This window comes from Somniosus microcephalus, chromosome 13, assembly GCF_052327205.1.
Source record: "Somniosus microcephalus isolate GS21.2 chromosome 13, FLI_Smic_1.0, whole genome shotgun sequence".
Lineage (NCBI taxonomy): Eukaryota > Metazoa > Chordata > Chondrichthyes > Squaliformes > Somniosidae > Somniosus > Somniosus microcephalus.
In genome coordinates, this window is record NC_140999.1 from 157237487 (window position 1) to 157261980 (window position 24494).

The 24494-nt window shown below is 43.0% G+C and overlaps 1 protein-coding gene across 6 annotated transcripts in view; it reads left to right on the forward strand.

Annotated features, from left to right (window-relative positions):
- Window positions 1-21414, forward strand: part of LOC147108700 (zinc finger protein 512B-like) — a 165738-nt gene extending 144324 nt beyond the window's left edge. For 4 of the 6 annotated variants that reach the window (XM_086005429.1, XM_086005432.1, XM_086005431.1 and 1 more), the window contains 3 exons: window positions 8870-8932; window positions 12938-13036; window positions 14219-21414. In XM_086005429.1, coding sequence (XP_085861555.1) covers window positions 8870-8932; window positions 12938-13036; window positions 14219-14509 — 453 coding nt within the window. In that variant the 3' untranslated portion in view covers window positions 14510-21414. The remainder of the gene's footprint in view (window positions 1-8869; window positions 8933-12937; window positions 13037-14218) is intronic. The other 2 variants (XM_086005434.1, XM_086005433.1) reach the window with 2 other exon arrangements.
- Window positions 21415-24494: the final 3080 nt, after the last annotated feature.

Below are 24494 nucleotides of genomic sequence, written 5' to 3' on the forward strand. Positions count from 1 at the left end.
ACATTGCTGCATCCGCCAGGTGACCAATGCCCTTTTCAGAAGGAGACGTCAGTTCATCTCCTTCTCCATGACCGTTGACAAACAGCAACAGCGTGCAATGGGCTTTGCAGCATTAGCGGGCTTCCCCATGGTGCAGGGCGCCATTGACTGCACGCATGTGGCTTTGCGGGCACCTCTAGAGAATGCCGAGGATTACTGCAACCAGAAGGGCTACCATTCGCTCAACGTGCAGTTGGTGTGTGACCACAGGCAGCTCATCCTAGCTGTCAATGCCCGCTTTCCAGGCAGCAGCCACGATGCCTTCATCCTGCGCCAGACTTCTGTGGCAGACATGTTCCAGGCCCAGCCTCACCCACGAGGATGGCTTCTCGGGGACAAAGGCTATCCTTTGTGCACCTGGCTGATGACCCCGCTCCGTGCGCCCCGCACCCCTGCTGAAGAGGGATACAATGACAGCCATCAAACAACCAGGAACATCATTGAGCAAACAATCGGCATCCTGAAGCAACGGTTCCGCTGTCTGGATCGTTCCGGAGGAGCCCTACAGTACTCGCCTGAGCGAGTCTCCCATTTAGTTGTCGTGTGCTGCATGCTGCACAACCTGGCTATCCGCAGGACTCAGCCACTGCCACCAGACATTGGAGGACCACCAGAGGAGGAGGAGGAGGAGGAGGACCAGCACAGGAGGGAGGCAGAAAGTGCAAGGGCCGCCCGTCGGCGGCTTATTGCACGTCGGTTCTAGGCCCCCTCTCAGGGAATGGCTTGGCACAAGATGAATGTCGCCGCTCCACAAGCCCTCAGCCGAGCAGGGCAACCAGGACTTCCAAAAGAAAGCATGGACAGTGCGATTTCAGAAAATTTATTACTTTGATACCTCTGTGCCCTTCCCACATAACAAACTAATGGAGAGAAGTCCCCCCCAAAAACACAAATAGACCAGTCTCGGCCTTTCCAACAAAACAAATAGACCAGTCTCGGCCTTTACAAGTAAAACAAAGACACCAGTCTCGGCCTTTACAAGTGAAACAAAATATTTGGCCACACCTTCTACTTTTTCCCCCGCGAGGGTGATGCGTTTCGCATCCGTGACTGGCCCCTGCCCGCCCTGCAGCTCCTCCTCAATTGAACCCCAGTGGCTGCAGCAAGGTTGGGGGAAGGCTGCTGAGGGTCAGATGGCGAGATGGCAGATGCCCTTGGGGGTCGGCCTGGACCAGCTCTGGGCCTGGAGGGGCCGGCTGCTGACTGCTCCAACTCTGCTTGGGCGGCAGCAGTCTGTCCAGCGGCTGGTGGCAGCTGCAATGGAGGAGTGACAGTTTCGGCTGCAGGAATGCTGCCAACCTGACAGATCACAGGTACTCCCTGATCGCCTGATACATTGGCACTCGCACGGGCCAGCACTGCAGCATGCGCAGCAATCTGCTGAAGCACAGACTGCTGGGCTGCTGCGGCGCGGCGAGTGCCCTGGCGATGCCTGGCCGATCCAGCGAGGGTGGCAGCAGTTAGCGCCCGTGTGGCCCTGGTCTGTGTCCGCATGACACCAGCCAGTGAATGCACGGCACGACTGAGCACTTGGCTAGAAGCCACCTGTGCTGCCGCGAAGTCCTGCAGACTCCTGGCCTGTGCTGCACTGAATTGTTGCAGACTCCTGGCCTGTGCTGCACTGAATTGTTGCAGACTCCTGGCCTGTGCTGCCCCGAATTCCTGCACACTCCTTGACAGTGACTCTATGGAGTCAGGCATCCTTGCCACTGCAGCCATGAGCTCAGTGTGCCTGCGCTCAGCCTGGGCGGCCATTTCCGCTAGGAGCCGCACCTCCTCTGCGCTCACCGTAGCAGGACTGGAGGCCGCACTCACCCTCCGGGGAGAAGGCCGCCGAGCTTCCCCACCCCTCCCGCGTTGCTGCAGCCCGCTGGGCCCCGGAGCTTCACTCTCCTCCGACCCTTCCCCCCTGCTCCCCTCCAGGGAAGACGTGTCCCCATCATCGCCATGGGCTGCCTCGGCTGAGGGTGGCACTGATGGTCCGGCTTCCTCTTCCTCCTCCTCGCCCTCTGATTCACTCACAGTGGCAGCTTGAGGGCCCGCCTCCTCACCTGGCGATTCAGCATCTGAAAGCAGGGAGGCACAAGAGTTGCTTTAGAGTGAGGACAGGGCGGCAGCGAGGGAGGCATGAGTGCTGCTATGCACTGCATTGGTCCGACAGTGGCAAAGGATGCTGTTCTGAGGCGCAAGTGGAAAGAGAGAGGTCAGAAAGGTGATGCCCTTACCATTGGGGCCCACAACAGGGTCGGCATCTCCACTGGCGACGGGGCCAATCAGCCGGCCTGACATAATGCGCTCCACACGCTGCTCCAGGTCGGAGAGCTGTTTGAGGTCAGGATGGCCTCCCCCGGTCTCACGCTGCTGCCTTCGGTTGTGCGCCACCTTGCCCTGCAAGAGAAAGGACGGCCTCTAAGTACAGTGTGAAGCCCTGATCTTGTCTGCACTGCCTCCCATGGTGGACTAGCCCTGACAGTGTGAAGCCCTGATCTTGTCTGCACTGCCTCCCATGGTGGACTAGCCCTGACAGTGTGAAGCCCTGATCTTGTCTGCACTGCCTCCCATGGTGGAATAGCCCTGACAGTGTGTAAAGTCCTGAATGTGCAAGTGATTTTCATGACAGTCCGATAGCTGCTGGATGAGGGCTGGGCATTAGGGCTTTCAGGTCCCTTTGCCCATAAACTGAGGTGCACATGCAGGGATGAGGAGGACACTGGAAAGGGTACTCGCCCTGACAACCCGAGTGAGGTCGTTGAACTTTTTTCGGCATTGTACAGGAGTCCTGGCAACCACGCTGTTGGAGGTCACCCTGTTTGACGCCTCCCTCCAGGCTTTCCGATAGGCGCTGGGCAGCGGCCTCCTGCCACCTTCAGGGAACAGAACATGGCGCCTGCGCTCCTGTGCCAACCAGCACCCTCAGGTCACCCTCGCTGAAGCGCTGCGCTCTCTCCCTGGCCTTCTCCATTGTCCTGGGCGTTGTACAGATCAAGCAGCAGTGGTCAGGCCTTGCTTCAGGGCTGCAGTGTGCAGGGCGTGGCAGCCAAACAAATCCACCCTCCCCCTGTAAGAGCTCACCGGCGCCAGAGTGTCTGCCTTCAATCAGCAACTCGCTGCACCTACGCTGCGCCCGCCCTCGGGGGTATCGCCCCGGGCCACCGGCTTAGCGCCTAATGATAGTCGTGCATCGCCTGTTTTAGCGCAGCAGCAACCTCTTGGGGCGATGCCACTGAATATCGGCGAAGGTGGCGCTAAGTTGCGCCGGGCGCAAACTTTAGCGGCCGCCCGGCTGTAGCGCCCCAAACGTGGCTATACTGAATTTCTAGGCCTATGTGCATAATATTGGATTTTAAAATGTTTTATTTAAGCCTTATATATACCCTTGTGCTGATGAAAGCAGGCCCTACACCTATTTTTACCAGCCGTAAGTGTTGTGAGGGCAATTACTGGGCAGTTGTTGGGCAAATAGCCCAACTCTGCACCAGCAATACTCATTTTTCAGGCGGTTCGGATGATCTGTCAAGTTGTACCTTGACAGAACGCAAGTTCTGGATTTCGTGCAAGTGCTTGCGGAATTCCAGACGTTGCGGGGCCTTTCATTGGATTACGACGGCGTACTCTGAGAGTACACCATCACGGACACCACAATTTCAGGGCCATCATGTACACCAGTGACATCAGCTCTACCGCACCACCATCTCTCTTGACTCCTTCACTAACTTGTCCTGTCAGACAGCTTCTCTAGCATCCAGTCTTGGATAAGCTGCAATTTCCTACAGTTAAACATTGGGAAGGCTGAAGTTATTGTCTTTGGCTCCTGCCACAAACTCTGTACCCTCGTCACAAACTCCATCTCTCTCCTTGGCCACTGTCTCACGCTTTAACAGACTCTGTGCAGCCTTGGCATCATACTCGATACTGAGCTGAGATTCCAACCCCATATCCTCTCCATTATAAAGATCATCTTCTTCTAGCTCTGTAACATTTAGCTCCACTCCTGCTACAGCCCAAATGCCACTAAAACACTCACCCATGCCTTTGTCATCTCCAACTATTTGAATGTTCTCCTGGCTGGCCTTCCTTCCATCTCCCACGCTCACTAAACCTCTGCTGCCTGTATCCTATCCTGCAAAAAGTCTTTCTTGCCCATCATCCCTGTCCTTGCTGACCTACTTTGGCTTTCAGTCCCACTGCCTCAAGTTTAAAATGATTATTCTTGTTACATGTTCCTCTGTTTAAATACTTCTATGGCCTTGCCCCTCCCTATCTCTGTAACCTCCTCCAGTGCTACAACCACCCCGCCAAACACTTTGTTCCTCCGACTCTGACCTCTTTTCATCCCCCTTCCCTTAGCCCTCCCATTGGCAGCTATGCCGGCAGCAACCTATGGTCCAACGTTCTGGAATGTCCTCCTTAAGCACCTCCACCAATCCACCTCACTCTCCTCCCTTATGATCCTCCCCACAACCCACCTCTTTGACCAAACTTTTGATCACCTTTCCTAATATCTCTGTCTTTGACATGGTGTCAATTTTTTTGTTTAATACTTAATAGTACTTAATGTGAAGCACTTTGGGACATTATTCTGCATTAAAAGTGTAATATGAATGCAAGTTGTTGTTGATGAAGATGTTGATGATATGCAACGATCAAAAATGTTCAGATTGGACTGAAAATTTTGAGTGGCTTCAACCTGACAGTTACAGAAAAGCAGATTTGGTATTTTAGAGAAAACACTAACCCACCAAACTACATTTCATTTAAAAAAGAGCAGGAAGGACAAGTCGTAAAAGACATTGAGGGCCTTTTTATTTAAAAAAATATTTAAAACTTGTTTGAAGTATAGGGCCCGAGGATGCCTCCTGACAATGACAGCAGGTAGGTGGTTGGTTGGTGAGTATTACCGTTTTCTTTCCTCTCTAAGCTAAGACAGTGGTTTAAACTTGGAGCGGGAAACGAACATACTGTATAAAATTTATAGCTTAACTAGTTAAACTAATTAATATCACTATAAAATATCATTGAATAAAGACTTCAACTAATTAAATAAATAAAATAAGGCTAGACCAAGATATGGCAGGGCAGGTTGTGTGTCTGGACTGCAATATGTGTGAGTTTGTGGACGGCGAGACTGTCCCGAGCAAACACGTCTGCAGGAGATGTCTCCCTCTCGAATCGCTCCAGCTCAGAGTCATTGTGCTGGAGTGCGAGTTGGAGGCACTCCGACACATAAGGCAGGGGGAGTAATTTCTGGACAGTTTTATCCACAATACAGTCACACCCCAGAGGAAAGCACGGGTTCAGGAAAGGGAGGGTGTGACTGTTAGGGAGATGGGTAGCGGGGATTTAGGAGAGGTTGAGAAGGAGGTCCCGCAGACACTGGTCCTGTCAAACAGGTACGATGTACTCGCTACCTGTGAAGTCAAGGAGAAAGACTGCAGGGAGGACAGCCACAATGCAGACCAAGGCACCGTGGCTCAGAAGGCTGTCCAAGGGGTGGGGGGTGGAGGGGGGAGAGCAGAATAGAAATGTGGTAGTGATGGGGGACTCTATAATTAGGGGGATAGATAGCGCCCTCTGCAGCCAAGAACGACAATCCCGAAGGGTGTGTTGCCTACCGGTGCCAGGTTAAGGGATATCTCACAGCGGCTGGAGAGAAACCTGGAAAGGGAGGGGGTAAATCCAGTTGTCGTGAACAAACGACATAGGTAGGAACAGGGAGGAGGTCCTGCTGAAAAAGTATCAGGAGTTAGGATCTAAAATTTAAAAAGCAGGACATCGAGGATAATAATCTCTGAATTATTGCCCGAGCCATGTGCAAATCGGCATAGAAGCAGACAGATCAGGAGAATTAACACGTGGCTAAAGGGCTGGTGTGGGAAAGAGGGGTTCTTTTTCATGGGACACTGGACCTAGTTCTGGGACAGGAAGGAGCTGTACCGATGGGACAGGCTCCACTTGAATCGGGATGGGACCCGTGTCCTAGTGAAAAGGGTAAATGGGGTGGTGGCAAAGGCTTTAAACTAGCAAGATGGGGGGAGGGACCTACAAGAAGCCTAAATATAAACAATACAGGAAAAGAGAGCATAGGAAAGAATAAAGTAAGGGAGGACATTGATGGCAAGGGAATAAATAGAGTTATAGAACAGGAGTCTAAAAATGGTTAAACATAGAGAGAGGAAATCCTATTAAAAATGAGTTAAACTGTCTGTACAGCAATGAACACAGTGTCCATAATAAAACTGGAGCTGGAGGCAATCATGCATTACGAGGAACCAGACATAGTAGGGTTTACTGAAACATGGCAATAGAAAAATCAGGACTGGGAATAACATATTTAGAAAAGATAGGGAGGGAAAAAGGGGAGGTGGAATAGCTGTACTTATTAGGGATAACATAATGGCAGTAGAAAAAAGTGACGCAGATATCAGCAAGACAAAAGTAGAATCCATATGGATAAAAGATAATAAAGGATCAATCACACTAATAGATAGGCGTAGTTTACAGGCCACCGAATAGTGGAAGGGAGGTGGAGGAAGAAATATGCAGACAAATTAGAGAAATGAGTAAAAAACATAGAATAATAATCATGGGGGATTTCAACTACCCCGATATTAATTGGACAGAAGAGGTAAGCAAAGGGGATAAGGGAATGGAGTTCCTACAATGTGTACAGGACTCCTTTCTAACCCAATAGGTAAAAAGCCCAACAAGGGAGGATTCGCTATTGGATCTAGTAATGGGGAATGAACCAGAGCAGATAAGAGAAGTAAAAGTAGGGGAACATATAATAATAATAATAATCAACTTTATTGTCATTGTTAGTGCACAAGTGCAGTACAACGAAATGTAAGCTTGCGGCTCCCGAGAGTGTACATTTTGATTAAGACATTTAACATTCATTTGACTTGTAACATGAACATAGACATAATAAAGTGCATTGGCAGATGTGCAGGCTTTAGAGTTTATTTGCAGACCACAATATAATACGCTTTAAGATGATAATTGAGAAGGACATATGTATGATGAAAACCAGGGTAATAGATTGGAGAAAAGCTGATTTTAAAGGGCTGAGAATAGAACTTGGGAAAATAAAATGGACAAGGTCAGAGAATGCGGAGTCAGAGGACGAGTAGCAAAATGGATTGCTGGCTAGCTTCAGGACAGAAAGCGGGGAGTAGGAGTAAAGGGTAGCTATTCACAGTGGCAGAATGTGGGTAGTGGTGATCCACAAAGATCAGTGCTGGGACCACTGTTGTTCACAATTTACATTAACAATTTAGACTTTGGAATCAAAAACACAATTTCTAAATTTGCAGATGACACCAAATTGGAGGGGGATAGTCAATACTGAGGAGGACTGTAACAAATTACAGGAGGACATTAATAAACTTGCAGAATGGACATATAATTGGCAAATGAAGTTCAACACAGATAAATGTGAGGTATTACATTTTGGTAGGAAGAATAGGGAGGTCACATATCACTTGGAGGGTGCAAGTCTAGGTGGGGTAGAAGAACAAAGGGATCTCGGAGTACAAATACACAAATCACTAAAAGTTGCGCCACAGGTTAGCAAGGCCATAAAAAAAGCAAACCAAGCACTAGGGTTTATTTCTAGAGGGATAGAATTGAAAGGTAGGGAAGTTATGCTAAACCTATATCAAACCTTGGTTAGACCACACTTGGAATACTGTGTACAGTTCTGGTCACCATATTATAAAAAAAGATTTAGAGGCATTGGAGAGAGTGCAGAGAAGATTTACAAGGATGCTACCAGAAATGGGAGGGTATACATATCAGGAAAGGATGAACAGGCTGGGTCTCTTTTTCTCTTGAAAAAAGAAGGCTGAGGGGTGACCTAATAGAGGTCTTTAAAATTATGAAAGGTTTTGATAGAGTGGATACAGAGAGAATGTTTCCACTTGTGGGGAAGAGCATAACTAGAGGCCATCAATATAAGATAGTCACCAAGAAATCAAATAGGGAATTCAGAAGAAACCTCTTTACCAAAGAGTGGTGAAAATGTGGAACTCGCTACCACAGGGAGTGGTTGAAGTGAAAAGTATAGATGTGTTTAAGGGGAGGCTAGACAAGCATATGAGGGAGAAGGGAATAGAGGGTTATGCTGATAGATTTAGATGAGGAAAGATGGGAGGAGGCTCGTGTGGAGCATAAATGCTGGCATGGACTTGTTGGGCCGAATAGCCTGTTTCTGTGCTGTATATCCTATGATTACATTTTAGTTTTTTCCTCAAACACTAAAATATTAGTTGCAGTGAGGAGGCTAAGTGGAAATACATTGGGAGTAATTTTAACCCCCAAAAACAGTTGGCTTTGGGTCTAGTGAATAGTTAAAATTAAAAAAAATTCAAACCTGACTCCAACCGATCTCGAACCCGCCCACTTCTGGTTTTAATGGAAGCGGGACGGGGGACAGGCGACCAATCTGCTCTCAGGAGGCGGTTCTGTCAGTAACCGCTTTAAGTAGGCTGCATGCCTCCATTTTAACAAGCTTTTTATTTTTAACTCGTGAATTATTTTGTGATTTATAATTCCTAACTAACACAACTGATAGTCCCGTCAGTATGTTTACAGGCACCGGATTTAATGGCACGTTCATATGAGTCCATAGTCTGGTACCATTAGCTGTTGGAATGCTGCTTCATTCATTATTGGGACGTGCTTTAGAGCCAGAAAGCAGGGGAAAATGTATATTGCCTCTCCCAGCCACATCCTCACTTGCTTACTGCTCACTCAGCCAAACTGTTTTTCCTCTACTTACTGTAGTTGCTGTGAAGGAACAGGTTTTTCACTTGCATATTCTTTTTTACAGCGTTGTGAAGCAATTTACTCGAGTTTTTCTGGACTAAAAGCTCATCTAGCAACGTGTACTAAGGTCAGTTGGAAAGATACTCAAATGGCTAGTGTGCAATCAAGTTGTTTGAAAGTGTTCACTTGGCTCAGTTGCATACATTCCAACCTAGAAAATTAGGCAAAAGCTGACTAACAGTGACAGAAATAACTGAACTGCCCCCAAAAGGCTGACAACTCAAGAACAGCCTGATTATAAACTTAAGATGTGTGAAGCCAAGTGGTTAAATGGAATTTGCAACTTAAGTTGTAGGTATACACAACATTCCTTCACTTCTATAGGAGGAAAAAAATATAAGTACATCAAATCTTGAAGAGGCAATCTAAATGTTGAAGGCACTTGGAGTGGGGGTGGGGAACCATGTAACTATTTGTTTTCACATTTCCCTGTAATATTTTGAATTTTTTAGATTACAAAATATGCATTCTGGATAATTTTATCAAATCTTGCCCCCCCCCTCCCCCAACACCACCCCAGTTCAGAGGCACTAGGCACTCTACACTCTCCAGATCCAGTTCACGTTGGAATGTGTCCAGGTGGCTGTGAGTGAAGGAGCTCCCAGACTGATTTATAAATTTTCACCTTTTGACTTCTTAGGTGCAAGTCAGTTGAAAATTCCAACAGAATCACCAGAACTTAAAAAAACACAGAACATTAAAGGCCATTTGCCAATTGCAATGCGTCCACCCCGCCCTACAGAGTTGGGTACAGTTTGTGCTAACATGGAATCAGTGTAACCCACTTAATCTTGTGAGGGAAGTAATGTGGAAATTTCTGCCTGACCCCACCAACTAATCAAACAAAACTACAGACTATTGATCTAACCTCACAAGCTAAAGTAGCTAACCGACTCCAGTTGCTTTCCATTGATGACAATTTTCAACAGCATAGCGACCACATTGTTCCAATTCATCATTAAGACAGCCTATTTCGAACTCTGAAACATCACCCTCCTCCATCTTTGCCTCACCTCCACCACTGTGAAACCTTCACCTACATCTTGTGTCACCTCCAGGCTCACCTTTTCAAACACACTCCTGGGCAGCCTTCTGAATTCCACCCTACAAAAACCCCAACCCGTCCAGAACTCTGCTGCCCATATCCAATCCCGCACAAAGTCACTTGCACCAATCACCCAGCCTTCACCAACCTTCACTTGTCCCGAATGCACAATCCTTCATATTATCCACCCTCTCGCTGCAACCTCCTCCAGCCCTATTATCCCAGCAAGTGCACTCTGCTCTCCAGGGCTCCCACTATGTGCTCTGCCATTGGTGGTAGAGCCTTCAGCCACCATAGCTCTGAGCTCTGAAATTCTCTTCTACCGTTCACCTTGGTCCAGCATGCTCCACCTTCAAATGCCTCCTCAGAAATCTACCTCTTCAGCCTTGGCTCCGGTCACCTTCCTTAACTTTCCCCCATTCCTGTTTGCATCCAATCTGCTCCCCCCCCCCCCCCCCCCCCCCATGAAGCACTTGGTGATCTTTTGCTATGTTAAGGGCACTATATAAGTGTAAGTTGTTGTTCCATAGCATATATATAGATATTATTTGAATTATCTATTCCATTCTTAACCAGGCATTTTAAAGGAATTAACATAAGATTAAAAGCATTTGCCCATTCCACATCCACTAAATCTGTGTGAAATAAATATTTTTCTGTGCTCTGGTTTCATTTGAAGCTTGTTAATGATGTCTTCATGTCCTCTTGCTCTATGATCAGTTAAGCACTTTGCTGACATCAACTTTATCCCTATTTCTCACCAATTTAAATTTAAATCTATCCGATGCATCGATTGTCCTTTTGAGGCCAGAGTGTCTAAAATTGCATATAATATGGCTTTACCACAAGTTATAAAAGATTAAAATGCCCTATTTCATTATTTATTAAAATCTGTCTGTCCTTTACCACGTCTGTTTAATTTGTTCAGATCCCTTTGAATGAATTTCACATTAATATAAACATCCTCCATATCATTTATGAATATTTTAATCGGTAGAGTACTCAGAACAGAGTTCTCCAGAACTCTACCAGTCAGTTTTCTCCCTTTATTATCTCTGATTTATAATGCCAAACAAATTTTCAATCCAGCTCGCAAAATTTTCCATTAATTCTATCTTCTTCAAAAATTTCACATGAAAGCTTCCCTGACAGAGATTCAAACTCATAACTGTAGTGTTGTGAAGGAAGTGTTTATGAATTAAATAGCTAATCCTAAAACAAAGCAAATTAACATTATTTAGGAAGGACATAAATATTCTCTTTTTTTTCTTTTTTGAACTTTTACCCATTATTTTTGCTATTTCTCTCCATCGTGTTCTTCCTGCTTTCACATGCTGGACTCCAGCTGAGTGTACAGGTGGATGACCGCTGACACCAGTGTCACTCTGTGGTCAGCCAGTAGGTGGCACTGAAGTGCAACCTGTTTTGTTCACTCACAAATAACGTGAGCATTAAGTTCCATTCAGGTCATTGCCTACTACCCAGCTGACTTTGTTTTTAAGCCAGTTGTTTTTAACTGATGCCCCATTAAGTAACACCACAACAGTCTGGGACAGATGCTGTTTGGTTGCATGTATGTCAACTGGCAGACTTTACATCCCCCATTGGCGGTGAGGTAGAAGCTCTGCTTTATTCTACAGTGCAATGTCTTCCTGTTGAGTGACTAATATAAATAATTTGAGGTAATTTTATACTGCAATTTTAGTATTTCTGCAATTTTAAACCATTGGTAAAGTAGCTCTGCAAATGCCTATGAGGATGTTTGTGCAGAGCTCTCTCCCAGGTGGGAGAATTACCATTGGGGATAGATAGTATAAATTGATTGGAATTGTTATTGCAGCTACTGGTCTCAAACTGTAGTATAAATGCACCATTAGAAACTCTTTCGTGGGGAATTTTCTCTGGGATTCTCCTGCTCCACTGCTGTAACTTCGGTGGAAGTTTGTAAACGGGATAAATGGGGTTTCTGCCAAAGTTATGTTGCTGGAGCGGGAAATACCCTGAGGAAATTCCTGTTTTGGCATTTGATTTGAATGAATCCCTTAAAATGGTAAAAACTTTGGATTCTCTTAGAAATTAACTACAGTAATTGTTGTACAGTACCTGTTTACCAAATACCTTCCCAACATTTATATATGGAGGAACCTTCCTGTGCAGAAAATTGACAAACACACTGGCAGTAATTATAGTTTGTTAGCCTTTAGTTTTAAGGTGGGCTGGTGTCCCTTAAACTCTCAGGCCACCACCGCAGAATTGTAAAATGTCACAGTACAGAAACAGGCCATTTGGCCCAAGAAATCTGTATCAGTAATTTTCTCCACATTAGCCACATTTGGTCTAATCCTACTCTACTGCCCATGCCCCACATTTCTTAATATTCCTCTTATTCAAGCAACTATCTAATTCTCTTTTAAAAGAATGCATGGACTCTGTTTCAACACAGTTTATGGTAGAGAATTGCACATTCTAATTATCCTCTGCGTAAAGACATTTTTAAGACGTGGCCCTCCCACCAGCCACTAGGAGGTATGTGACAATGGTCTGGACGTGCAACTCTCCCCAACTCCTATTGTGCCTGGACTGTGTTTGGCAGCTTGTAACAGTGCTACTGAGAGCCAAAACTCACTGGCTTGGGGACTGAATTCCGTGTCACTCTATGCCATTGTATTGCTGCGCTCTCTGCTCCTCATTGTTAAGGATCTGCTTGCACCTCTGAGAAACACTTTGAGGCATTTCCTGTGTAAATACTGGTATATAAATACAGTTTGTTGTTGCTCAAAAAGGCACCATAAATGAGAGTGCAGTTTTGTATTTGTATTACACTAAAGAGGTAATTTTCTGACTTCACACTGCTAGTGGTGAGCCTTGCCAACAGAGAGCATATTGGAAATTCAAATGCACAATCCCTGCCAACAATGCAAAGTTAGGAAATTACCTCTTAAATGCAGACCTCTCCTGAGAAGTGAAGACTTGCAGTTTTCTTTTCAATAATGTCTTGAGATTTAATGACATGCTGTTTTATGACAGGGTGAGCATCTAGTTGGGAAATACAGATGTTTGATTTGTCAGAAGGAGTTTAGTTCGGAAAGTGGAGTTAAATACCACATCAACAACTCTCATTCTGAGGTAAGCTAACATTATTTCACAAAGGATCTCAAAACAAGAAATCAGCAAAAAGAATTGCTGCTTTCACTATTAATGTAACAATTGTCCCTGCTTTTGTTGTATCCTTTTCAACACATTGAAGTCACCATCACAGGAAAAGGGGTTTGAATTTAGGGACTACATTTACGACTGATAATGAAAACTATAGTACATTTGCTGTTAAACAACAACACATTTGACATTTTCTTGATGTACTATTAAGCGCACCCACCATGCATGAGAGAAAAGGGGGGGGAAAGCTGCCTCGTAGTGCAGGTTAACTAGACCAGCTTAATAGAGCTTCATTCACCTATTCTGATAATGTGGACTTGAAGTTGACTTTACAGATGGTTACAGACTAGTGTATGCACAGTACTGGGAAGATGAGTGTTAAAACTAACTGGTGTACTGCTACATTATTTATTTTATAATCCAATATAAGTTTAGACTGGCAGTACAGCTAACTGGCTCATATGCCACAATTATAGGCTTGGAATATTACACTCTGGATGATGGGGTACCACCAAATGATTTTTCATGTTAATTTTCTAACGACAGCTAATACTTTGAAAAGAGCAAATATTACTTTAATCTTTCCCATGTGTTTAAAGTTCAGTTTGGCATAGTCTCTGAGCTGTTTGGTTATTGTCTGCTTTCCACAGCTCTTGCTGGTAAATGCCCCACTATTAAACGAGACCCTGTAATACAAGCTAAATTGCACCAGCGTGTCTGACCCCACGGTGCTAAGGTGTCAACCTGAATCGTGCAGCTGTGGAGAGGCGTTGCGTGGAGGCCAAGCACTTCCCATCAAAAGGGAAGGAAAATTGGGGGGGAAAGCTGTCCCTGGGCAAATGTCACATGTTTCCTTTTGGCAAGGTCAGAGGAGTGTTGGTGAATGCCTAAGAACAGATTGTCTGCCCTCCTGCACCAAGCTGTAGATGGTGTAAGTCATAGGGAGACTGGGGATATAGGGAACAAAATAGAGGAATTTGAACCCTCTCAAATTTGCATAAAAGAAGAACAAAAACATGTAATAAAAATGCACACCCTACGCTAATACTTCATGTTTTATCCTGAAAATAGTTGGAGTGACAATTTTGCTATGCAGTTTTCCCAAACTTCAAAACGCAATCAACACTTAAAGGTTAAAATGTCCTTTGACAGAACTGGTTTAGGGCCTCTGCAGAAATACCTGCAAGAAGCAAAAGAGATCTGGAGGTTACAAAATCAGAGAGGAAGAAAAGCACAACTGGGAAGAAGAGAGGAAGAAAACCCAAGGAAAGAACTTCAGAGCTTTCTAAAAAAGACAAGGAGGCGGCAGGAGCAAAGACTGCAGATCAAATAATCACCCAATGTCCTGCAGATCTGAAGAGCAATAGCAAAATGAAAAGGAAGAATATATTACCAAGCAGCAAAAAAGGCGGGTCAGGCAAGGTGCCAGGAGCTGCAAAATGAAAGCCAATGTAAAGGTAAAGCTTCTATACTCTGGGGAAACATTGCATCAGCCTTCGAGTACCATAAGTGAGGAATGATGGATTAACATAAGATAGCACTACCTACCAGTAGCTCTTAAGTTTGTTATATTACCTACCTGTATATGGGTCCAAAAACAGACCCAGAGAATAAAGCTGTGTATGTGCAGATAAAAGCAAATCCTTGCAACTGGGTTAAAACTGAACACAAACAGGACACAATCATTTAGCACAAGGGATTATATGGCTATTTAATACCCCTTTGTTACTATATACTGCTCTATGTGACTTAACAGTTTTTTTTTATAGACTCTATTATGGGGTGCTAGGTGTCAAATAAAAAGATTTGTTATGCTTTTTAACTGCATTAAAAATGTAGGTTTATAGGTAGTATTGGATTGCACCTTGATTAATCAAATTGGTTATTTATTTATATTGTTCGAATTCCTTTGTTATTTAATAAACAAATTTAATAAATAAACTGCAATCCATATATATTAGTTTATATTTATAATTATTTATCAATATAAACTAATGTTTATATATAATATAGAGTCTAGGCTATGTATATATTTCCAAAAAAACTATTACAATCCATATATTATATATAAAAAATATTTGGTGCTGAAGATTGTAGGGGTAATTTTATAGGTCTGCACGGCTGCTGCACGATTTTCGTGCCGATAATTGCGGGCAGCACACACCCAAATGTCCTTGATGGCAACATGGACTTGTAAAATTACCCCTTGTATGTGGTGAATGTGGGTTTCTCCTTATTTCTTTCTTCAGTGCATTGAAATACTTGCAGAATGTTTTGACTCATAGGCTTAAATGTTTCTAATAAATTACTGCCCATTTTTAGGGGGGTTCTGGGCAGGCAGGAATGGTGAAATGTGGCAGGGAGCTGGTCTGTGAGACCCCAGCCTCCACTGACACCTCAGCATTTGGACAGGCATATCCAAATGATAGCTTCATGATAGGGAATGTCATATGATGCATTTCCGTCATTAACCCTGGTGCATTGCAGAAGAGTCAAGTTAACTACGCAATGCAGGAGATTTTAAATAAATTGGGGGGGGGGGGCGGCGCGTGGGAGAAACATTTTTTTATCCACCCACCACTGGCCACACTACCTGCAGTGACTTTCCTCCCCCGCACCTTCAACAACAACTTATATTTATATAGCACCTTTAACGTAGTAAAACGGCCCAAGGTGCTTCACAGGAGCGTTATCATCCCAGAGCACACAATCGGAAACACTGCTGGGAGGCCACCACAAGCAATTAAATGAGCCTGAACCTGGAACATCCACCAGGGTCAAAGCACAGGAAGATGGATAGCTGCAAAGACTGCAGATCAGAAAATCTAGGCTGTGGTCTCAGCTCTTAATCAGCTTTGGACCGAGTTTTATTAGTACTGCTTGGTTCAGTTCTATTTTAAGCAAGAATTAAACACGAGAAATAGGTGTTACATTTATTGTGTGTAATCTTGATATCTGGCATCATTGTAAATTTCCTGTGGGTCACTGGAAATACTCCATCAGGAAAATAATAATCAGTAATTTGCAGCAATTCTACAATGAAACCATATGTTAATGCCATGAATCAGAAAGGAACACCTTGTCAGACACAAATGCGAATATATGGTATGAATCTATCAGTATAGGCCAGAGGTGTTCAGTCAGTGGGCCACATGGGGTGCCTTAGCCAAGGCAAACCGACCCTTAAAGCCCAAGCAACACAGTCCTATTTGCGTTTACATTTCTTATTCAGTGGTTTGACCTGCTTGAATTTTGTAGGTATGGAGGTTTGCAAAGAGCTGTTTCTAATGCTGTTGTCTCATTGTTGGATTAATTCTAAATCATAAAACCAAGACCTGTTAGTATTAGTAACTTGAGATATATGCAAAATAATGGGAGCATGGATTAGAGCTTTATGGCCTGGAGTTTCCTCTGTATTTGCACCTAGATACACCCATGATCTGGGCACAAACAAATTATGGGGCATAAATGAGTTTCCCGCGTAACTACAATATGCCCATGACTCCTTGATCTTTTATGTTTGTCCATCAAGCCCTTCGTTTGAACGAATCTCCGCCCACAAAACTGGCCGCACCCCAACTCTCAAATGCGAGTATCCTCCAATTGCATTTGTTCAGGGGTGGCGGGGGGAGGTGCGTCTCTCAATATTGCGACCAGAGTTTAAGGTCCAAAGTCAATTTTCTGGTCTTCTAATTACAATTTTTTGAGCATTAAAAAAAAATCAGCCTCACCGAGACCTGCTCTGTGTTTTCTGTTTCTTTCAATGCATTTTTATGGCATAAGCATAATCACATTAAAAATGGAAAAGCTTCCCTAATTGCAGGTTCTTAAACATGCAGTGCATGAATGATGGTTAAATAAGTTGAAACTTAAATTTTAAGACTCATAGAAGAAATATACTGGTGTGGGTTCGGTGTTTCCTTGGGCCCCGAATGTTTATGCTGATTTATGCCCATTTGCGCCCATTTTAAGTTTAGGTGTATTCTAATTAGTTTGGGAACATACGTGGATGTAACAACATCAACAAAATGGGCGCAGCTTCGGGGGAAATTTCGGGTGCAACTTCCGGATTGCGCCCCAAGAGGAAACTCCAGGCCTATATGTGGCCCCAAGGTTCCATGGTAGTCATCTAAGCAGCTCGCGAAGACTAAAAGTTTGGACACTCCTGATGTAGACACTGTATCGGGCATTACTGTTGAAACCAGTCAGCAGCTGAGGAAGACACCCAGTGAGTTGGAACTTCTACACGCACTGAAAATAGGAACAACGCAGGCGCTCAGTGCATATGTGTATGTATCATTAAATTACTGCTTTAAAGAGTTAAGAAATTCCAAGAACTGATTTAAGAAATTGCGTTACATTGTAACAAAATTTATAAAACAATATATTTAATACAGTTAAATAGTATGAGAAAACACTTTGGATTCCTTCTTCTTACACTTGATGCCCCACCTTCACTAGAATAAAGTTTCAAAGCAACACATCTTGACTTTTATATTAACCGGTATTTCTTTGGACTGATGCCTTTATGTTTTGTGAAGACCTTATAACTCTATGATTCAGTAATTGAATTGTACATACTATTATGCAATTGATTAAGAATTTTAGGAAAATGATTTTACAAGTAAAATAATAAACAGCAGCACCTTCAAGTACGACCTTGCAGCATTTGTAACAATGTTGTATTGAGAACTGGTCCGTAGTTGGAACTAGCCAGTGAAAGGGTCAACTTAGAATGACAAATGTGGTTTTATATATGGTGTGAAGCTGGAATATGAATGTATATATCAAATTTGGGGTCATACACATCCCAGTCCAAATAGGTACATAGCATATGCACTTTAAGCTACATTTTTCTGATTAGATTTATCGCTAGATAGAATTGCACACAGCTGCCAAATCAATAGGTTTCCATCTGTGTCTACTGTAAACATATTAACATTCTAAATAAATAGCCAAGTATTGAAATAAAGCTTTTGTTTGTTAAAGATATTATCCTGCCTAATTGTGGCCTAAGAGGCTTTAGTGTAAAATAAAATTGAAATCTCACCTACAAAGTTTCAACTAATGCACTTTCTATTAATTAAGATAGAGTACTTCTTTGATTTAAAATTAGGGATGAGATGCTAGTGGAGTGCATTGGTCTCCAAAGATTGATAGTTGGAATTGCTCCTGTGACTCCCAACGCAGTGAACTCCTAAACTCAGCAGCGCCAAGGGAACAACATGGGGTTGAGTGGAATTCAGGCCTTTCCTTGCAAGGGGAAAGTGAAAAGCCAAGGATTACCTTTATCACTGGAGTAAAATCAGCAGTTTTTGAAAACTGATTTTGCTCAGAAAAATAATCTGCCAATTTACATATGATAAAACACTTACAATTTACATCTCTGCAAAATTGCCGGTGTTCAGGGTTTACAAATTTTACAGCACTGAAGTATAAGGCAATGCTTAACAGTTAAATATTATTTTTGAAAACCTAAATACAGAAACTAAAAATTTCTTATATTATGGGTACGTGAGAATGGATTTTTTTTAGTTGTACCTGTATTAGTTTTGTGTTTTTGTGAGCACAGTATTCAGAAACCTAGTTCCAGCTGAATAACTACAAATTCAGTACTCAAACAAAAAGAACAGGATTTTGTTCAGCCTCATCACATTAGCTCTCTCATTCATCTTGAAAATAAAAAAACAATAGCAGATCTGGCCAAGAGTCATAGCAAAAGGAGCTCCTAAAAATGCAAAAAAAAAAGTTTAAATGTTTTGATGATGGGAATGGAGAATCTTTGTAAAGAAAATTTAAATTACCTTTTCTTCATTCGAATTATGTTCCAGCTCCTTCAATCTGCCATCCGCCGTTGATAATGGATGTGCCATTGACATCTCTTACTGATCCTCTTGACATTTGCAAGCTTCTGTTACACTCAGGGTCTAGCTGAGTGTTTGGATCCAGAAAATCTTTTTATTTTTGAGGGTACTGAGAGAGTTGATGGCCTTTTGTGAGGGTGCAGTTTATTGGTGGTGGTCTAAGGGTACAACCATGCTCAAGTTCAGTAGCTTTATGTGAGCCTTTTTGAGGGCTGTTTTCTAAGTGAGCTGCTCTCCCTCAGAAAGTTTCCCTCTTGCTCCCAGCAAAGAGCCACAGATGACCGAGATGAGCACTATTGATGAAAAGCATTCAACTCCAGAAGATCCCACTGGAAAATAAGGCAGTCAGACAGCATTGACTGCTCGCTCAGTGGGAGCAAACAGGGTGACACCTGCCTCTTGCTTTCCGCAGTGCTACTCTTCCCCCTCCACTTTGGACCTACAGTATAGTGAATCCAAGACAGCTCTCCTCTGGAGTAGATGGAGGCAAGAGGCGGTTGTTGGGACAGAGTACTCCCATTGAGTCAGCTGGCAGCATTGCCTGATTGATTAACCAGCAGAGGACTAGCTGTTCCTGTAGAGCCTCTTTCAAACAAAATCCTCTAGTTCTCCTCATAGCTCAGCTGGGAGACTCTCGGTCTCTCTGCCCCAACCAAAGTGAAACATTCTTTTTCTGCGCAATACTAAGGAACCAACCTGATCACCTAACCAGTGAACCTGAGGTTTTGCCATGGATTCAGTTTGGGCTGGGTGTTCCACACTCCACTACCCTGTTGTGCACCCACTCCCATTGCTGCCCATCACATCCACTCATCCACACAACACTCCGCCACTAGAACTATCATTCTGCCCACAGGTAACAATCTTTAAGAAAAAAGATGGGAGCCAATCAATTAAAAAAATTAATTTAAGAAACATTCTGTATTGTACAGATTAGTGATTACAAATTAGTAGCAAAAATTTGGGGTACAATTATTTTATAAACGTTACGACATCCTCAGAATCCCTTGCTTGCACCTTGTAACACCCACTTCCCTCTCCAAGCAATGCTGCTCTCCCCCTCCAGTTGTGACATACAGTGTAGTGGATTCCTAATGCAAGCCCCAAATGGAGGAGCAGAAGGGTCTGCCAGCCTGGTGCCCTCTTGCTGGGGGAGGCTGCAGTGCTGTCTGTCTGATTGATTGATTGATTGATTGATTATTTTATTCCTCACTAGCAGACCAGTTGTTTCTGATGATGGGTTTTTCCACAAGTGAGTGCCTTTCATGAATAGTGTTCACTTCACTCAAATAAGCAGCTGCTTGGTGGTCCTGTTCAAATTGGCAGACAGGTAAAATTCTGGTGGCAGGCCACAGGTTGGGCACCATTGCTCTACATTATTCTTCAAGTAACGCCATGAAACATTCCTATGGTAGTTATGATATATGTAAGGGATGTAAAGGTCCCCAATATTGCTATAATGCTCATCAAACATAAGAGAACCTTTTGGAGCATCAGATTTTGTTACCTCTGTCATCAACTCCCACCGCACTGTCCTTGAGCTTGACTGAATATGTTTACCCAATTACTGCTGAACTGAGATGTATATTTTGTATTGTGAACTTGTGTGCTCTGATTAAAATAGCCGTAGCACACAAATCACTTAACTGTGTAGTTTCTAAGTTATAGATCTGTTCCACCTGTATAATTCCAACTGTGAAAGGAGTACTGGTTCCTCTCCTACCTATAATTTAGTTTATAGTACTGCTGAATGTAATATAATGCTGTACATGTCTAACTCTGTTTTTGAATGAAATTTTATAAGACATGGGAAATCTTTTTTGCATCTAAACCTGAAAGAGCAAGTACCATCGTAGTGTACAATACACCTAAACACGCTGTTGTAATATCCAAATATATAGGGAAGACAGAGCTTCACCAAGAGGACACAGATCAAAATCTTAAAGTCTGAAGAAGAGAGGTTTGGAGTTTAAAGATTCTTTGCTGTTAAATGAAATGGTTGTTTATCATTAGTGTCGGAGAATGTCAAAGGATATTGACAGCACTAGGTCTGACCAGTTTAACTGGCTAAAATCATTAACAGTGTCTGTGCTATGTTAGCGCTACTAGACAGTATTTCATTTGAGTGGGCTCTGTGTTCCCATAGTTTGCTTTGCATAGTCTGCATCGCTTTTTAACCACAATTTTGTATCATGTTAATAATGTATGTTTATTTATATGCAACACTACATGTATACTTCATAACAATTTATACTGATGTTATTGTGTCATGTATGTTTCTAAAACGTAGCTAGAAAAATGAAAGTTAATTGTGTTTAGTGCTAGGTTACAGGGTGACATACAAATTGTGACCAACATACTGTTCATTTTCTTTTAAATACTTTTAAGTCGTAGTTTCAAGACTGTTCAAAAATCATAATATAGTTTTCTGTTGCATTAACTGCTTATGAAACCCCATCTCCTTAATAAAGCGATGTTAAATAATGGGAACGTTTCTTCACTTTCATATTGCACTGAATGTTTGCTTATCACATCTGTTTTGAACCAGTTCTGAAAATGCTACAAACCTCCCTGACCCTGTCCTTGCATTCAAGATTGTACCAAGTTCTATTTGGGTGTTTCTATCTTAATTTGCAATAAGCTGTGAAAAACTGATAATACCAAAAGAAGTGCCACGCAGTGAGCTATTCGCCACAGCTCCCTTAATTCTTCCTGCTTTGCTTAGATTCCCATAGATGCAAATTCAGAAAGAAATGCCAGCAGCAAAATCAGCCTTGAAGAGGGAAGGATGTCTAAACAAGTTGGAGGAATGTTCTATGTGAGGTTGGAAGACTAGTGAAGGTGAATCTTAGGTAGAAGGTGGGTATGGAAAATAATCATATGATAGTGGGAGGCGGCTACTCGTGTCAGGCTCAGTGGTAGTATTCTCACTTTTGAGTCTGTAGGTTGTGGGTTCAAGCCCCACTCTAGGGACTTGAACACATAATCTAGGCTAACATTTTAGTCTAGTATTGGACGATTGCTGCACTCTCTGAAATTGTCATATTACAGATGAGACACTTAACCGCGGCCCTGTCTGCCTGAGAAGAGAAGAACAGGAAAGTTCTCCCAGTGTCCTAGGTAATATTCATTTTCCTCAATCAACACCATCAAAGTGTGGAGATGCCGGAGTTGGACTGGGGTGGACAAATGTAAGATGTCACACAACACCAGGTTATAGTCCAACAGCTTTATTTGAAATCACAAGCTTTCGGAGCGCTGCTCCTTCGTCACCTGACGAAGGAGCTGTTGTCACCTGACGAAGGAGCAGCGCTCCGAAAGCTTGTGATTTCAAATAACACCATCAAAAGCAGATTAACAATCTCATTATTGTTTGTGGGACCCTGCTGTGTGCAAATTGGCTACTAAACAGCAATGACGACACTTCAAAAGTAATTCATTAGCTGTGAAGCGCTTCAGGGATCCCAGAGGGCGTGCAAGACGCAATACAGATGCAAGCCTTTTTCTTTCTAACACAGAAGAATTGGAAGACATCCCAAGTTGCTTTATGACTTGAGTAATGGCTGTTGTAATTTGACTTGCTCGTCTATCAATGTGCATAAAAAAGCTATTTTGCGGAAGGTTGTCTTGCCACTAAAACCTTCTGAGTTACTATGTTCCCTGAAGTAATGCAGTATAAATATGTACAAATGACTGTTGCAGGTGGAAGGTTGAAGACAGAAATTACATATCAAACATCATTAATTTTCCAAATACTACTGGATTAAATCTGTGTCACTGGAAGACATATCTACACAGATTTAATCCATTTTCTTGATAATTTTGAAACGTAGACCAGAGGGGGTAAAGATGTGAAGGAGCATTACGACACACCCCTGCAGTTACAAGGCTGCAGTAGAATTTCGATCATCAGATAACTTTAGTACACTTATGGTTTACATTCATTTCCTTTTATGAACGTCATCATGATTACAGTTTAACTGTTAATTGTAGCAGTTATGTTGTATTTTACAGTTATAATTAATTATAACACTGTAAAAATCATCACAGCCATGGAGTCCATCATTGTCCACAAATGGCATTATAATTACTGTATCTGAATATAAGGGTGATGCCACAATTACAAGAAGGTCTTCTGATGTATCTGAAGGTGAGTAATATAGGAAAATGTTACTGCTATGAGACATAAAACAATACAATTATAATAATATGACACATAATTCCCATAGCAAAGTGCGATTACTGAGAGGTTTATATGATGAGGCAGCATTGAGGTGAATAGTTCTGTAGGGTGTTTTGCATTGACAAAAAAATCAGGCATCACATCAAAGGTTTAAGTAACAATTGCTGCCAGTCTCACACATTGGTTACTAGTGCATTGACAGTGAAGTTATATTGAAGTGACCTTTATTTTTCTGAAATAAAATATGTTCAAAAGGTCCTATTTTTTGTAGAGGATTTAGAGAAAAAGCAACTTGTGAATTATAATCGGGTCTTGGTGATGGACAAATAAACTTTATATCGCTGGTTGACACTGCAAAAGCAACTGCTGCAATGCAACAGCTGTCTCTAAACTTAGCAAAAAACAGCACAGCTTTCAAAAAGGATCATTTCTCTGTATCCAACGCCAGATGTTGTAGCTATATTATTATGTTATATATGATGTAGCTACACCATCTGGAGTATTTATATCATGCTATTAATATATATGCCATTCCCACTCTCTAGGGTACATTACAGTTCACACGATACAGCAGATAATTTTGTCAACAACAGCACCCATGACATGTTGGGACAGATGTTCCACCTGCCATCCACTGTCTGCCACAGGGCAAGGAAAGTGTGAAATAGAATGCACAGAAAAAGGGATGTGGCAGAGTGGATCTCCAACCAATATCTGACCACCGCCGGCTTCAAAGTTGGTAGGAGGCGAGCATAAAATCCAACCTTTCATATTCTTCTGCTTTGCAGAACAGCTAACATTGCAGCTCTTAGAGTGAGGACAACAGTTTTACAGCTCATTCGTTTCAAAAGCAATAGTGAATTGGAAGAGAGTGCTAATGCACTCAGAAAGGTACCCTCTACTCTTTACAGATAAAAGATACAGAAATCAGTAGCCTGGAACTGGAAGCATAGCAGCACCATACATCAGAGCATCGACCAATACCACTCAGACTTTCACTAATCACTAACCCACAGTCCAACATTTCAGGATTTACAGTGAGTGAAAACATGAGGGTGCCCAGGCTGTCGTATCAGGTAGAGATTCTAGCACCTCTGAAATGCATATTCTTCTAATCTCTGACAGATGATTGGGCAACCCAAGGAGATGCCCTCCAGCAGCAGCATGTCCACATGGCAAGAGAGCAGCTGAGTTACAGAGATGTCAGTATATCCTCTGTGCCAGCACTAAGCCCTGCACAGGTACCTTCCAAAGGCAGCTCCAATAGCAAGGACATTCCAGCAACATTCCAGTCACTAATAAATCCATTAGGGAATTCAGGAGAAACTTCTTTACCCAAAGACTGGTAAGAATGTGGAACACGCCACCACAAGGAGTAGTT